We start from the raw sequence: 17,734 nt of genomic DNA on the forward strand, positions 1-17,734 counted from the left end.
GTATATGTTCTTTAGAATAGTTGAGTTAAAATGACCAGATTTGTGAAAAGGTACCTTTTCCACACATTTTATATACCAGCAAACAAAATGGCGTAACACTTGACTCCTTACACTGATAAACTTGCTCTTAGTATCAAAATGCAGATAGATACTAGTAGCTACTGTACTGTACACTCATGGATAATTGCATACAGGCAATTATAAGGTATATGTTCAAAAACTTACGGAACCCCGAAGTTCAAAATATACATGGGTCAAATTTTGTCTGTGAAAAGGTACCTTTTTGCAAATCCGGTAACAAATTATCTAGCTGTTGCATAGCAACTGCACACACTGACAACGTATAGTAAATTTTAATTTATGTTTCTTCTTCCACACAGTACATTGTGGCTCCAATTGCTACACATATATTGCTTCTTATTGGATTCATGATCCATTGTTGATACAATGAAAATTCAAAAACTAGGCCATTATTACAAATGCTACTCCTCCTTCATATTCTATAATAGAGTTAATGATGTAATGTAATGATGTGAAATGATGTAATATAATGTAATTTATGCATACCTGTAACATTAATATTGTGTACTGTAGTTGTAAGAGTTAGTTGTTATTGTGTACTTTCAGTTATTGATTAATAATATTATATACAGTAGTCTGTTTTGCCTATAAATGGTCTGCCACAATTATAACAATACCCACACATAATTAAACAGTACGATAGTACTGTTTAAGTAGGGATCCGGGTGGATTTGGCGCGCGCCTCAAATTTCAATCCCTCAAAAATCATCCTAGAAATATCTCACGCAGCAAATAAACCTTTTACTAAAGAGTCTTCAAGTTTCTAACTTTATTTCTAGCGTTATATATCAGGAAACGACTAGAAAAGTGCTGAAATTTTATTTCTAAAAAATCGCTAAAACAGAAATTTTCGTCTACCTGCCTGCCTGCCTGCCTGCCTGACCACATTCGCAAGGCTACAGGCCAAACGAAGCAGCGAAGGATAACCATTCTTTGCCACAATATTTAACTAGCTGCTGGGATGTGCCTTTTCGGGTTCCGACGAGTGTCTGCCTTCTGCGCTTTGCCCTTCCTTTTATCTTCAATTACGGATCGTCTTCTTCTTTTCCAGTCACGGAGGCGTTAATAATTCGTATCGACACTTTCCTTAGAGCAGCCGTATTCGGACGCCACAAAACTAATAACGGATTCCGTACTGTAAGGGCAAGTAGATGCCTGTATAGCAACACTTGCAAAGCGATCAAACAGCCTAGCGAAGTATGCGCAATAATAACACACTGTTACGCCCTTATCAATCAGAGCGCGCGCTCGTACTTAACGATCAGTGGACCACGCCCATTATTAATGGTCCAGCTGTAACTAATTGTAGAAAACAGGAGATAGAAACCCTGCATGCCTTTCAATTTAGTAATTGAGCAGCTTGCATAAAGCAAGCAGCAAGATCGAGATACTCTAATAGAGCAGTCAGTGCCAAAGATCAATAATAGCTATATACCTATACCAAAAAGTTAACAAACTAGTGAATTTAAAAAATTGTTAATTTAGAAATAGAAGTAGGGATCAAGCCATAAAAACTACTGAAACAAGTGATTTGAATGATGGCAACTATTACAACATAGCTTTGTGGGGAAATCCCTACTTTGGCATTGAACATATATGGTGAGGTGGTGAGATGCCAATGTAAGGATTTCCCCACAAAGCTATGTTGTAATAGTTGCCATCATTCAAATCACTTGTTTCAGTAGTTTTTATGGCTTGATCCCTACTTCCATTTCTAAATTAACAATTTTTTAAATTCACTAGTATTTATGTGTTTACAAATACTCCTGAAGATAGTCAAAGATTAGTACAATGATTAAATCTATGTAGAGCGATATTACCCAAAACTCTACTAGGGATTTCTCTATACTGAACTTTGTAAAAACGTGTTTGGGTTTAAAGGTGCCCAATTATCCCTTCAACATAAAACAAGAGCAGTATGCTCCTTGTTTTATTCAGAAACTGAAATTTGAAGTTTGATCTTCTAAAGCATTATTTAGGACAAAAGACATTGATTTCTTTTAGGCTGTAGAATTGTGCCAGCATATTGATGTTCACGATTTTTCAATGAATATAACTGGAATGCATAGTGATATAAACGCTAAGCCAGTAGAGGTAGCATTGTAGCTAAATATAAACATAAGATTTTGATATAATTATCCTTATATTACATTCTGATTGGTTACAACATAGCAACCATATTAAATAATTTGCATCCATTGGCAAATGGAGCCAATTTTTTCAGGCATATATATAGTACTTCATTAAATATTTTATTCTATTGTTGCTACATAGAATCTATTGTTTACCTTTAATTTGTTAGTACACTATATAGCTTCCACTTAAAAATGGATGTTTATGCCTGGTGGCACTAAAGGTGTGTCACAGTTGAGCAGACAATTTTAATCAGATGAGCTCGAGAAGTACAATGTAAGGATTGCTGAAACAGAGGAAGACCTGGAAAATGCTGGTACAATAACATTGAGGGAGGTAGCAAAGAGATATAACTGTAGAGAAAGTAATGTTTTTAGTTTGCTAATCAATGTAAATCTGCATGGCTGTAGCTTATAGCAATATTAGACATTCTATACTCTAAGACTGATGCGCATAGTAATTAATTTTGCAATAATTTTTTTTAAAACTGTAGTTCACTGAATCTTTGCTATTGAATGAGGCATGTGCATCGCCTGCTGAGATGAAGTAGGAAAACATAACATGGCAGAGATTTTATGGTGAGTTTATGAGTTCTAATATATAGTTCAGTAATGAATGTATATTAAGTAGCATTGTTTTATTATTGTTAAGTGCGTTGTATAGCTACTCGCTACTTACTGTCATGCTTGTGGATGGGAAGACAATGTGTTTAGCTACTCTTATCTGAATGTACTCTTTAAAGTTAACAACATCCACATTAATTTGTGCTGTAGGTCCAGTGTGATGAATATACTATTTACAGTATATATAAACAAGAAAAGTATGTAAACAAGAAATTGGATCCTCAAATGAAGAAGAGTGTACATAGTATATAAAAATGCAAATAGAGTGAGGAGCCATGTTGCACAACTGATGACACTTACGAAGCTCATTTTTCCAGTCAGTTATTAGCTTTGCACAAGCAGCATAATTATGTATAATTCATTTAGAACTTACTAGCTACCATGCATGTTGTAATTGCTCTCCTTGCTTATTTACCCAATTCTGTTGTAAATTGTCAGTTATCCACACTTATAATTGAGAATATTATAAGACCATCTGCATGCTTCTGATAGCTACTGTATAAAGTAGCATACATGCACAGTACCATTTATGTAAAGTTCTGCAGACAAAGTGACATAAGATTTAGGTACATTAGTATAGGACTATAGTGGATATTGCATGGGCGTGGCAAGGATTAAATGCATGTGTGTGCTGATGAATAAATTTATAGTTACAGCTCAGTAGTAAGAAGATTATTGTGTTGAGTTCTAAGTTTGCTCAGCTAGAACTGAATGCTTGTAAAGACAGCCCATTGTAGCTAGGTGATGGCAAGGCTAGAGAAAAGGCATAATACTGTCACCCGGCCAAGATCAAACTTTTTGCAGTAAGGAGCATTAATGTATGGAACAATTTACCAGAGAATGTGATTGCAGCCCAATCTATCAACAGTTTTAAAACCTACTGGATCAACACTTCTCCTCACAAATGTTTACTATCGATCATGACTGGTAGCTAATTTAAATTATGTTTGATTTTATTTTGCTAGCTATAGAATAGGATCATATACAGGCATTGCCTATGTATCCTAAGTCACTAATACTAATAATACGCATATGGTACGTACCATACGCGTATGTCTATACCGTTCGCGTATGGTATGTACCATACGCGTATCATACACGTACGGTACAAAATACGCATATGGCAGGGGCGGATCCAGAGTTTGGAAAGAGGGGGGGGCACCTTTCTCAAAAACAGTTGAAGACCAAAAAAACTTACTGAAAACCAGTTGAAGACCAAAAAAAAAAAAGGTCGCAACAATAATAGCTAGTTATCCTTACCAACTATATCACGTCTGTTACGTAAAATAAAATCCTATTTATAGCTTCATAGGTAAGCTACACTGCCTCATGAACATTGTGACTACTTTATTAGAGTAATTGACTGCTCTATTAGAGTATCTCGATCTTGTATGCAATTTCGTGAAGGGGGGGGGGGGGTAGCATTTGCCCCAAAGGCCCCATCCTGGATCCGCCACTGTATGGTATAGAACACATATACAATATCAAAGAACGCATATGATTAAAAAGTTGCATGATACTTATAGGCTGCTTTTTCACTGTCAACAATTTTTTGTGTGTGTGTGGGTACCCACCCTCCCCTCCGCACCCTCCAACCCACCCACCCCCTATATGATATACGTGCTATACAGGTGAGCATATAAAAGTTGCTAAAATTAACAGGTTTTGTAGAAACAGTTTTTAAAAAAATTCTAATTGAACAAACAGTACATTTTCATACTATAGCTGAATGACATTAAAATATATTGAATTGGTTTGATATGATATCTCTAATCAGTAAGTGCCGTGCAGAGAATTCTGCCACCTGGAGTCTTGCTTGATTCATAAACAGGTAGTGCGTAAATATATCAAGTCACACGGTAATGTGTCGTGCGGCCCAAGAAGCCGCGCGCAACACACGTGAGTATATTGACAGGAAGAAAGAAAACGCAATATTCGCACCTCCGTAGCTCTGTGCTGCCTTGATGAAACAAGACGATTTTTGCTGTGGACACTCCCTCCAACTTCAGTACTCCACATTCCTAATTTGAGAGAAATCGCTTCAGGCTTTCCCGAGATATGCGACACAGCAAGTACGTGTTCTCCAGCTGGTCGTGGCCCAATTGTCACTTCAGCAATTCCTGATAAAGTCGTGTCCACTTCAACAAGTTCTGTTGAAGTCGTGTCCTCTCCAGCGAGTCCTGATAAATGTGTTCCTATTCCAGCAAGTCTTAAAGGTGTGTCTTTTCCAGCAAGTCCTGATAATCCTGTTACTTTTTCAGCAAGTCTTAAAGCTGTGTCCTCCTCAACAAGTCCTGTTAATGTTATCACTATTCCAGTAAGTCCTGTTAAAGTTGTATCCTCTCCAACAAATCCTGATAAAGTTGTTCCTTCCCCAGCAAGTCCTGATGAAGTCTTGTCCTCTTCAGCAAGTTCTGATAAAGTTGTTATTCCAGTAAATGTTGTGTCCTCTATGGCAAGTCCTGATAAAGGTGTTACTATTCCAGCAAGTCCTGATAAAGCAGTGTCCTCTCCAGCAAGTCCTGATAAAGTTGTTCTTTCTCCAGCACGTTCTGATGTAGTTTTGTCCTCTTCAGCAAGCCCTGATAAAGTTGTTACTATTCCAGCAAGTCCTGATAAAGTTGTACCCTCTCCAGCAAGTTCAGACAGTCGTGATTTGTCTCACACTATGATGCAGTCATCTTTGCAGCCCTCACCAATGATGGCGGATATCCCAGCCAGTGCTTCCTCGGCTGATCACTTTTCTTCACTTCTATCTTGTCCTATTTGTAATAAATCCTGTTCCTCCTGTTCTCTTTTATGGCAACACATCAACTCGGTTCACATATCTAGGTATGTTTTTCCATCTGCGACTTTCTTTGCTTGCTGTAACCATCTTATTTGCACTGTTCCCTCCTGCCGTTGGGCTACTCATGAACGTTTTCGTAAAACAGGCTGCAGACGTTTACTTAAGCCTGGTCAGCGCTGTAATGCTCCATTAGTTTCTGCTTCTGATCTTCCTTTCTTAATTTGTGATCAGTCTGAAAGTCAGTCTCCCACTTCTCCTTCACCACCTTCCTTAACTTTCTCCACCAGTATTCCTTCTGATCCTTTAGAGTTAGCCCTTCTGTCAGCTTCTGCATGTTCTTTTGTTGGCCCTCTTCATCTTGAGTCTGAGGCTCTTTCTGTAGTGATGAATTATGTTATGACCTGTCCTGTCTCAACTGTTGTTCACATTCCCCGGAGTGTTCGTCCTTTGCTAGCTAGAGTCTTGTCTACCTAGTTTCGAAATGCAATTTCTTCAGTCTGGGGCTTTATGCGTCTTTTTCTGTTTGCTAAACTGCACTACGTATGCCTCCACTTCGTCAGCGCCGCCGTCGTTTTATTGTAGCTTCTGTTTTGCTAGACCGCCTTCATCTCTGGTCTCAGTCCGATGGTTTGTATAATCTTTGGAAAGCTCTACAAGATGATTTACATGTCTTTCGCTCCAGTCACTGTGTTCAGTCTTCAAAACACAATATTTCTCGAGCTTTGTTCTGGGCTCGGGAAGGTAGGTACAGTAATGCTGTACAGTCTCTTACTTCTACTGGTGTGGCTGATAAGAATGATGATTTGGCATTTCAAGAGTTGCTTCAGCGACATCCTGTCTCTGATCCACCTTCTTGTTCGGCCCCCAAGACTGCTTCTTTAGTTGTAGATGAATCTGCTGTATTAATATGTTTGAAGGGTTTTCCTCGTGGTACTAGTCCTGGTTCCTCTGGTTTACGGGCACAACACCTTCTCGATGCAGTCAGTGGCCACACTGCACCTTCTGCTGAACTTTGCCTTACCACCCTCACTCGTCTGATGAACTTTTTGCTTTCTGGTAAAGCTTCTCCATCGCTTGCCCCTTGGTTGTGTGGTGCCCCTTTAACAGCTCTTCTGAAAAAGAACGGGGGTGTTCGCCCTATTGCAGTTGGTGAGATTCTTCGTCGCCTTGCCAGTCGTCTGTGCTGTCAGTTTGCTCGTCCCTTTCTCTCTGAGTTTTTCCTACCTTATGGTCAAGTGGGTGTTGGTATCCCAGGTGGTCTTGAGGCAGCTATCCATGCTGTCTGTCATCCTCTTTCCCAATTTGGCAATGATGAATCTCTAGCTCTACTCAAAATAGACATGAAGAATGCATTTAATGAATGTAATCGCTCAGCTTTTCTTGATGATATGTGTAAAGAGTTTCCAGAGATTCCCCCCTGGGTGTATTGGTGCTACAGTCAACCTGCTGAGCTGAGGTTTGGCCACAGGCGTATTCTTGCTTCCACAGGTGTCCAACAGGGAGATCCTCTTGGTCCCTTACTTTTTTCTTTGGTGTTGGTGCAATTTCTTCGTTCCATCTCTTTTAGTGAAACATGTCTTCTTAACCTTTGGTATTTAGATGATGGCACATTTATAGGTACTAGATCTTGTCTTCACGCATTACTTTCACATTTTACTGAGTCTGGTCCCAGTTTTGGTCTTTACATCAATCTATCCAAGTGTGAACTATACTGGCCTTCTGGTGACAGTTCTTTTCCTAACTTTCATCCTGCCATCAAGCGTATCAACCCCAAGAACAGTGGTTTGGAGCTTCTTGGATCTCCTATTTGGGGACCTCCACAGTTTTACGATGCCTTTTTATCTGTTCAATTTGATAAAATAGTTGCAATTCAGGATAAATTGGTTGACCTCGAGGACCCTCAAGTAGAGTTGCATCTGCTTAGGAGCTGTCTTAGCGTTTGCAAGGTCACTCACCTTTTATGTTGTGTGCCATCTTCCTCTTTGGGTTCCTTTCCCTCACATTTTGACCTTAGGTTGCGAGAATGCCTTAGTAGAATCTTGTGTTGTGGAATTTCTGATAGTAGTTGGACACAAGCCACCTTGCCATTTAGGTTAGGAGGCTTGGGCCTACATGAATCTGAGCGTTCTGCTGCTCCTGCATTTGTGGGGTCCTGTAATTCTTCCCGTATTTTAGTGTCGCGTTTAGTGGAAACTTTTGATGTTTTTATGCCATTTCCCGGGGAGGATTGTTCCCTCGCTTTCTTCGAAGGTATGTCTGTTTCTGTGTTGCAAAACTCCTCTCAAACTGACCTTCAAGCCATTTTAGATGATTCACTTTTTAAACAGCTTGTAAGCAGTTCCACCATTTGTGATCAACACGTCTGCGTGCTTTATCACATTCTTCTGGCACCAGCAGTGGTTGGCTTAAAGCACTTCCACAGCCTGCTTTGGGTCTAGCTATTCCTCCTCATGATTTTACTATAGCTTTACGTTTGTGGCTTGGCATTCCTTTGTTCCCTTCTTTACCACTCTGTACTTGTCTATCTGTCATTGACCAGTTTGGTGATCATCTGCTGGGGTGCTCTCATGGTCCCTTGAGGATCCAGCTTCATAATGCTTTAGTGTCTGTTGTACACCATGCCTTGCTCCAAGATCACCCTGGTGTTCTTAGGGAGCAAGGCATTCCATCTGACTGATCTCGTCCTGGCGACATATACCACCCTGACTTTCATCTTGGTCGTCCTGCCTATTTTGATCTTTCCGTCAGGAGTACCACTCAGTCTGCTGTCATATCTTCTGCTTCTTCTCAGGCTGGGGTGGCCGCTGCTGTTGGTGAGATAGCTAAGGACAACCAATACCAGGACATTGTAAATGATAATGGAGGAGATTTTATCCCTCTTGTATGTGAGACCTTTGGTGTTTGGTCACCATATGCCCTATCGCTTTTAGGATCCATAGCTGACAGAACAACTGTTAGAAATGGTTTACCTCGAAAGTTTGCTAGGCGCCAACTTCTCCAGCAACTGTCTGTGACTTTGTGGAGGTACAATGCAAAAATGATACTCCGCCAGTATTCGCTTACTGCTGAGGACGAATTTCCTGACTTTGACATTGGTTAAGTTTTTTTTTTTTTTTTTTTACCCGGGCTTGATGGACTGCCCTTGCCTACCACCCCCAGCACATAAATGGCCTGTGCTGGACAAACGGGGACTTTCTTAGTCCACGGCAAACTGAGACTCTGCCCGAATCAGCTCCACAATTGGGGGAGTCTTAACATAGTGACCGATGGATGAGCGGGCTCCGCGGATGCATTGTATGGAGGACCGCAAGAGAGAAAAAGATAGAAAAAGTTAGGTTAAGTTAAGTACGTATAGGTAGTAATAAGTATAGTTAGGTAATAAGTAGTAGTATGTTGTAGTTTTCAGTATGTACGTGTATACTTAATTTTACTTCTAAAATTGGCTTAGTTTCTTCGTTTTTTTCCATTTATTTTTCTTCCTCTTGTCGCACACTTACAAAAACTGCTATAAAACGCGAACGCCTTATCCGATTGCCTTTAAATTTGGCACACAGAAGGGGCGAATCTCGGTACCAACCTTGGTTGGAATACGATAAACAGGCAAAGAGTTATGAGTGATTATTCACGATAAATAACACCAATATGTTGTTACGCCTACAGGGTAAACCGCGTACGGGAAGAAGCTGAAAATCGGTGAGTGAATAGGTTAGCTATTGAACCTCAAACCTTTTGTGGTTTGAAAGAAATCGAGCTAAAAACCAGGAAGATACAACGAAAAACCAACAGTGTGTAACAATTACGCAATCGAAATTAGCTAATAATAAAACAACTGCTTGCCATGCCTACCAGATAAACCTCTTGGGGTAATACTTTGAAAATCGTTGTACAGATGGAGTTATCATCTTAGAAAGGCTCTTCAATGGTGTAGAAGAATCAGACTTAAAGCCACGGAGTTATAACACGAAATCCAACTTGGTGCAGCAAGTGCGAGATCGAGATACTCTAATAGAGCAGTCATCCTAATAGAGCAGTCACCCTGAAGAGAATTCAAGAGATCAGCTAGAAACAAGTAACCTGTTTAGAGATCAGCTACAAACAAGTCACCCTGTAGAGAGAACAGCTACAAGAAGTTACCTTGTAGGGAGTTCATGCAACTATGGAAAGAGATAGTTCAGCTAGAAGAAATCACCTTGTAGAGTTCAGCTACAAAGAAACCACCAAGTAGAGAGTTCGGCTACAAACAAATCGCCCTGTAGAGAGATCAGCTAAAAGAAGTTACCTTGTAGATAGTTCAGCTACAAACAAATCTCCCTGTAGAGATATCAGCTAGAAGAAATTACCTTGTAGAGAGTTCAGCTACAAAGAAATCACACTGTAGAAAATTCAGCTATAAACAAATTGCCTGTAGAAAGATCAGTTAGAAGAAGTTATCTTGTAAAGAGTTCAGCTACAAAGAAAGCATTCTGTAAAGAGCTCAGCTGCAAACAAATCACCTGTACAGAATTCAGCTACCAGCAAATCACCCTGTAAAGAGATCTGCTAGAATAAGTTACCTTGTAGATTGTTCAGTTACAAATAATTCACCCTGTAGAGAGAGCATCTAGAAGAACTCACCTTGTAGAGTGTTCACTTACAAAAAACCACCATGGAGATTTCTGTAATCAATAATAATATTATGTATTATATATATAATTTGTACATTTACTGATAAAATATTTAAAGTACATCTACTTCATCTTTTCTTCTTCCTGTAGTAAAGAAAAAAATGATAGGTTAAAAAGGTCCCAAAGCCGGCCATAGGCTGGCTTTGGGGTATACAAATACAAAAAGTAATGAAATCTAATCCAAAACAGCCAAGCTGTAAAAAAAGTGTGCGACCCTCAAAAAGGCTATGGTGAAAAAAGATGTGAAATCCAAGGGGTTTTACTCTTTTCACCACCTTTCATAACCCTTACGTAATATTAAGCTCAAAAGCATCCAGACTTCCTACTGTAGTTGTTGCTCTCTCTCGGGGGGTCCGCCACTTTCTAGAAGGGCGTACGAGATTTCGAAATCACAGTGATTTCTCTGAAATCAATGATTTCATTAGTGATTTCATGATTTCAATTGTGATTTCGTGATTTCAATTGTGATTTCGTGATTTCCGTGATTTCACCATTGTTGACTCTCATGGAGCTAGAACAGGTCCAGAAGCTTCGTCATCAGTAAACTGGATGGTAAAAGTTATATCTTCACTAGAGTCTAGTTCGTAAGCAAAGATGCTGGGGCCAAAGCCGTCTGGTTGAGATGATTCCAGGCACCAGTAGCGGTGATGGTTTGTAGTTGTGGTCGTACGGTAGTGCTGATGATTAACAGGCAAGCTAACAGTGTAAAGAGGCTGTCTAAAAATGAATAGAAGCCGTCCCAGAACTTCGTGCATAAGTTATATTCTAACAAGGGTAAAAAAATAATAGGCATGGATCAAGCAATGCCGCACTGGCCTAGTTATAGCTAGCCGCCGGCATTTTTACGAGGCAATCCACAACTTATCTGCAGCCTATCAATACCATTATCCTCTTAGCCACACAATGTTCAACTGGACACCACTACCCTTACCACTTCATCCAGGTACTTAGCTACATGAACAGGCATTCCTTCTTTCCAAAAGCTGTCATCGACTGGAATAATTTGCCAACTTCAGTGATTGAGTCAGAAAGCATGCATTATCAAAAAGCTACTACATACTTGTGCTGTAAAGTAAAAATGGTATAGGCAATGTTAGGCATTGTCGAGTATCGTCTTTACCGGTAGATATAATAAAGCAGTACTGTTGTTATCTTGTGTATTTTTTCCTTGGAGCATTACTCATGTCCCCTTGGCACATCGGCATGCCCAGCAATAATAATAATAAAGTAGCTGATGGTGATACATGTGATTGATTAAGTATATTGGAATTGGTTACTATTACATGGTTGCATGTCATCAGTGGGTCCACATGATTTCAGTTACACTTTTATCACTGAGTTATGATGAATTTAAAACAGTATCTTTGGTAGGAGATAGACTTGGACTCAATCAGTAATGATTAGGTAATGAAAAAGGTGTAAAATTATTTACAAAAATAGATAACAAACAAGTACACAGAAAAATTAAGCACAAAAGAATACAAAGACTAGCAAATTACAAACTACCACACTAATTACAATAAACTAAACTACTTACAAGCTACACCTACTTAACTACATTATAAAACCTGAACAAAATCTATAATGTCCACCGAGCAAAGAGCATAGTGTCTGAGGACCATTTTGGCATTGTATTTCCATAAAGTCACTGGTTAGGTAATTGTTCTCCGTAAAATTTGTGTGCTATACACTGTTAGCTCCAATGCATCCTGCATTATCAGTTCTTCAGATAATATAATGCAAACCAGTATGATGCATTGCCAGCAATGAACATACCTGCAAAATTTAGCAGAACTTATAAACCTTATCTGATCAATATGTGATGTATTTAATCTGCATGAAGCTGACTTAGCTATATGCAGAAAGATAGCTACTTGTATGTATTACCTACCAGTTTTATAATACACAATAGATTAAATCACACCTGAAAGTTGACATAAACAATATCTCTGCTAACATCAGTAACGTGCACATCCCTTCCTTCACAATGGTATTGAAAACTGGAATGGCTCTCTGTTAACAACCCTGATCTCATTTCATATTGACTAACAACCACAGTGGCAGGAAACACCTAAGTACACAGTCAACTGATCTGGATACATCCATTGTCTTCTTTGTGTATGCCAGGATTGTTTTATATGAAATGTTTGCTTGCGAGTTATGTAAAGATGTTTAGTGGGTCTGAGCTGAACAAGCAGAATCATATTGTGTGAGCTAATCTTTGAAAAGTTACACCTAGTAGCTAGTTACTAACCAGTACTGACATACATATTTTCTAGACAAGCTGCATAATTATTTGTCCTGAAGCTAATGCTGGGAACTACTTTCTTTGAAAAAGTGTGCTTATAGTTTGCAGCCCTTCTACATGGTTTACCCGTTTCATCATTAACCCATGCAGTCACTATGATGTACCGTCACTTGTGGCTGCGAGTAGAGCCTAAATTGCTAGTTAAAACTGACTAAGATTCCGAGATGGATTCTCAGATCACCCGTGTGGCTCCAGCATAGATTGTAAGCGCCTCTAAATTCTATGGCTCCAGTGATGGAAGCTTTTGACCATTAGTGGACTCAGCTTGGGCTGTAAAATTCTAGAGATTGGCAGCCGAACCAGTGCCAGATCAAGTAAATTCTTTTCAGTAAGAACCATCAATTCATGGAATAATTTACCCAATTATGTAGTGTCGTCTAATTCTACTAACAACTTTAAAATTTTGATTGATAACTCTTATTCTTAATGTAATGGTTTATTGTAATGAGCAGGACTCACAGGCATAATGCCTTTTTCTCTGTATTTAATAATAATAATAAGTGATTTGGGCCTTAAATCACTTCTGTTATGTTCCAATTAATAATATCGCGTAATTCAATGAGTCCGTAATTTACGGAAATATACAGAGTTTTACGATTTTCGTTTTCAAAAAATGTGATTTCTGATTTCTTTTGAGTGTGTGATTTCATGATTTCAAATGTGATTTCTGACGAAGCGTACGAGATTTCGAGAAAACTCGATTGTGGGAATCGTAATGGTCGATTCTCTCCCTGGTTTTCCGGAGAGTCGCTCAACTCTGGAGGCCGTCGACATAGTATGTGGGACTTTGCAAGCGAAGTTGATAACCAAGGAACTGTCCAGTGGCACCAGTCGTTGTGTTCGGCTCAATGGGGACCTTTTGACTCCATGTGACCTTCAACGCAAAGCGGGTAAAGCTTCTTCTAAGAACTGGAAGACAACCATTCGCTACCAAGATCAGTCCATATCGAAGTTTTTGGTGTCTTATCGTGATGAGATGGGCAGGCGTCGTTGCCGTTTTGAACCAAATGCGACACTCCAGGCCAGCTCGAGGGCCAGCTTGGATCCGCAGAGTTCAATTCTCCGGGAGGAAAGTCCCTCATCCGTCGCGCAGGTTGACGAGGAGGAAGAACCTAACGCCCCCTGCTTGACTTCTAACAACTCCAACGACATTCTATTGAACAATTCGTCAGGTGTTGACCTACCTGATTTTCAACCTGTAGTTCAGCCTAACTTTCAGTGGGGGGATCTTGATGGAAGCTGTTTTATCTCAGAATTGGATAAAGTTTATTTGGAAGTGATACATTGGAAGAAGAACAGTTTTGCAGTTCCACGGGGTTCAGCTGGTAAGGCTTTTGTACTTGAACTGGCTCGTTTGTTTCGTGCTGTAGGTGAGGGTTCTTCCCTGGAATCTGTCGCCCTTAAGGCAATTGTTGTGGTTTGTATATTACTGCTCCAGAAGCCAAGCCGCACATCTAAGGACAAGGATCACACTCTCCTATTGGAGCAGCGGCTGAAACAGTGGAAGGATGGGAATCTACTTGAACTGGTTACTGAGGGAGGAGCTATACAGGGTCGTCTCAAGAGCCATTTACCAAAACTAAGTGAGGCACAACTTGTACGTAACTTTTCTAAGCTAATGTTTGAGGGTAAAACCAAGGCTGCTTTACGATTAGTCTCAGGTTACCAACGTGGTGGAGTTCTAAACTTGGATGAGATAGCTGATTCTGCTTCTCCCGGCCATTGTGTTCGCGATGTTCTGCGGGCTAAACATCCTCCAGCTCAGCCTTTGGATCCTAAGTGTCTTCTACAGCATTGGGCTGACCCACCATCCGTACACCCTGTTATATTCTCTTCTCTTAATGCTGTTGTTATCAGGTCTGCTGCTTTGCGAACATCTGGTGCGGCTGGACCCTCTGGGATCGACGCTCGTGGTTGGCGTCGACTTTGTACCTCATTCCACTCTGCTTCAGGTGAATTGTGTGTTGCAATGTCCTCATTTGCTCGTCGTTTATGTACTGTTTTCCTCTCCCCAGATTTGCTCTCGCCTTTTTTGGTGTGTCGCCTCATTGCTTTGGATAAAAATCCTGGGGTGCGGCCTATTGGTGTGTGCGAGGTTATGAGACGTATTGTTGCTAAGGCTGTGCTGGTCATCCTGCGGGATGACATTCAGGAGGCAGCTGGTTCACACCAACTTTGTGCGGGGCAACTTTCTGGGGCGGAGGCTGCGGTTCATGCTGTCCGAAAGGTTTTTGAGGAAGGAAGCACTGAGGCTGTGTTGCTGGTGGACGCCTCCAATGCCTTTAACTCGCTGAACCGTTTGGTGGCTCTACACAACATCAGACAACTGTGCCCGCCACTTTCCACTATTCTGATCAATATTTATAGGTCTCCAGCCTCTTTGCTTGTTTCTGGGGAGGTTATTTTATCAGAGGAGGGTACTACACAGGGAGACCCACTAGCTATGCCTATGTATGCCCTTGCTACAGTGCCTTTAATCAATCAACTTCATGGGACAGTGGACCAGGTCTGGTATGCTGATGATGCTTGTGCTTGTGGCAGTATACAGGACTTGCTCATCTGGTGGAACCAGCTCTGTATTAAGGGACCTGCTTTTGGCTATTTTGTGAATGCTCCTAAAACTTGGTTAGTTTCTAAGGAAAGGTTCCATTCAATTGCTACTACTCTGTTTTCAGATACTGATGTTCAAATTACTTCCGCGGGCCGTCCCTACCTTGGGGCTGCCATTGGTTCAAACGCTTATGTCCAGGAATTTGTGAGGGACAAGGTTGTTGGTTGGTCAGCAGAGATTACACGGCTTGCCAAGTTCGCACAAGTTCAGCCGCATGCTGCTTATTCCGCTCTCACTCATGGCTTGTCAAGCCATTGGCTCTACCTTTGTCGCACTACTCCAAACATATCAGAGGTTTTACAACCCCTTGAGGACAACATCCGGCTGGTACTTATCCCTACTTTGATGGGTTGCTCTCCACCAAATGACACAATCCGTAAATTATTTGCCCTTCCACCTCGATATGGTGGTTTGGGTATCATAAACCCAACTCTTATTGCAGCTGAGGAGTATTCAGCCTCGTGTCACATTGCTGAGCCTCTTTCACAATTCATTCTGGACCGGGGTATCAATTCGGCTATTGTTAAAACAGAACAGCTATCTCGCAAGTCCGCAATCCGCAATTCCAAATCTTCCAACTATTCGGATAGATCTTCCAGTTTGCGTACCCACTTAGATCCCTCCTCTCAACGTGCTTTAGATCTAGCCTCAGCCAAAGGGGCCTCCAACTGGCTTACCACCCGGCCCCTACAGGAACATGGCTTTGCACTGCATAAGTCCGCGTTTCACGATGCCGTGGCACTACGTTATGGGTGGTCTCCTCAGCGGACTCCTGCTCACTGTGCATGTGGGACTTCCTTTTCAGTGGAGCATGCTTTATCCTGTCCCAAGGGTGGCTTACCTTCTATCCGACACAATGAGATCAGAGATCTAACTGCTACCCTGTTGACTGAAGTATGCTCTCAGGTAGCTGTTGAACCAGAGCTCCAGCCGGTTTCACAGCAGGACTACCCTGCTTCTGCCAATATCCAAGATGGTGCCCGTCTTGACATCGCCATGAATGGTTTTTGGGGTGGAAGAAGTGAAAGATGTTTTGTGGATGTGCGGGTGTTCAACCCTCTGGCTGCTTCTAATGCGTCCTCATCACTGGCCTCCTGTTATCGGAGGCACGAGAACATTAAGAAACGTGCGTATGCTCAGAGAATTCGTGAGGAGGAGCATGCCTCTTTTACCCCCCTGGTAATGTCTGCCTCTGGTGGTCTGGCTCATGAGGCTTCTGTTTTTTATCAACGCTTGGCTCATCAACTTTCAAACAAGTGGGGCGATGATTACTCTGTTGTCATGGGGTGGTTAAGGTGCTGTCTATCTTTTTCTCTCTTGCGGTCCTCCATACAATGCATCCGCGGAGCCCGCTCATCCATCGGTCACTATGTTAAGACTCCCCCAATTGTGGAGCTGATTCGGGCAGAGTCTCAGTTTGCCGTGGACTAAGAAAGTCCCGGTTTGTCCAGCACAGGCCATTTATGTGCTGGGGGTGGTAGGCAAGGGCAGTCCATCAAGCCCGGGTAAAAAAAAAAAAAAAAAAAAAAAAAAAAAAAAAGAGATTTCAAGAGTGTCGGACCCCTCGCTCTCTCTCTCTTCGACTTTTGGGCATGCGTCTAGTAGTTGCCGCGAGTAGTCAACTTTAGGGGATGCGTCCAGGTTTTGCCCTGAGTAGCTAGTCGACTTTAGGAGAAGCGTCCAGTAGTTGCCACGAGTAGTCGACTTTAGGAGAAGCGTCTAGTAGTATTAGCGGTAGGGTTAGGGTTCAGCTTTGGTTTCTTCTTCACCTTTAGGGTTAGATTCTTCTTACTATATACAGCTTATTTCGTTAGTCACATTTATAAGATACAAAAGAAGGGAATCGAGGGAGCTAGCAGCGGTAGCATAATCGGTAGCACACTGGACTATCACACTGGGATCCCGGGTTCGATCCCCATTCATGATTGCATTTTTTTCGCCTTTTTGGTTCACTGTTTTTGTCTAAGTTCTATAGGGATATGAAATAGGGTGAAAAGAGTGATACCCGAAATCCAAGGTGGTGGCCAAGAAATTGCTGTTATGGTAGGTTAATGGTAAAAAATTTTAATAATGAAAATCCAGGTGAATTTTGTGCCGCTTCACAAAGGTCAGCTGAATTGTCATTATTAAAATTTTTACCATTAACCTACCATCACAGCCATTTCTTGGCCGCCACCTTGGATTTCACATCTTTTTTCACCATAGCCTTTTTGAGGGCCGCACACTTTTTTTTACAGCTTGGCTGTTTTGGATTAGATTATAGTGTATCTGTGCATAATATAGTGATTATCCTCCACTAGACTGTAGGCTGATTTTGTTTCGTTTTGTTTCCCGTTTCGATTCCAGTTTTTATAACTATCCACCGTATATGTTCATGACATAAATTATCAATTATAGTTTAATTGGTCATACTAGTTTATTTGGGCAGGCTTAGCAACACGAACCAACTGGATTTCATTTTCGTTACTAAGCTAGTGAAAGTTGAGTGTTTAGTTTAGTCTAGTGACATAGCAAGTGTTTAAGAGG

At 41.0% G+C, this 17,734-nt stretch overlaps 2 protein-coding genes across 4 annotated transcripts in view; both read left to right on the forward strand.

Annotated features, from left to right (window-relative positions):
- LOC136247593 (uncharacterized) overlaps nt 1–17,734 on the forward strand; it is a 56,130-nt gene that overhangs the window by 1,603 nt on the left and 36,793 nt on the right. The gene's annotated exons all lie outside the window — the stretch shown is intronic.
- On the forward strand, nt 13,287–16,696 carry LOC136247590 (uncharacterized). 2 transcript variants are annotated; one of them, XM_066039351.1, is made up of 2 exons: nt 13,287–14,549; nt 14,613–16,696. In XM_066039351.1, the coding sequence occupies exons 1-2, from the start codon at nt 13,313–13,315 to the stop codon at nt 16,637–16,639; spliced, it is 3,264 nt and encodes a 1,087-aa protein (XP_065895423.1). In that variant the 5' UTR covers nt 13,287–13,312; the 3' UTR covers nt 16,640–16,696. The 2 variants fall into 2 exon arrangements, with proteins under 2 accessions (XP_065895423.1, XP_065895424.1); XM_066039352.1 differs by having other exon boundaries at nt 13,287–14,180; nt 14,253–16,696.

This window comes from Dysidea avara, chromosome 2 (assembly GCF_963678975.1).
Source record: "Dysidea avara chromosome 2, odDysAvar1.4, whole genome shotgun sequence".
NCBI lineage: Eukaryota > Metazoa > Porifera > Demospongiae > Dictyoceratida > Dysideidae > Dysidea > Dysidea avara.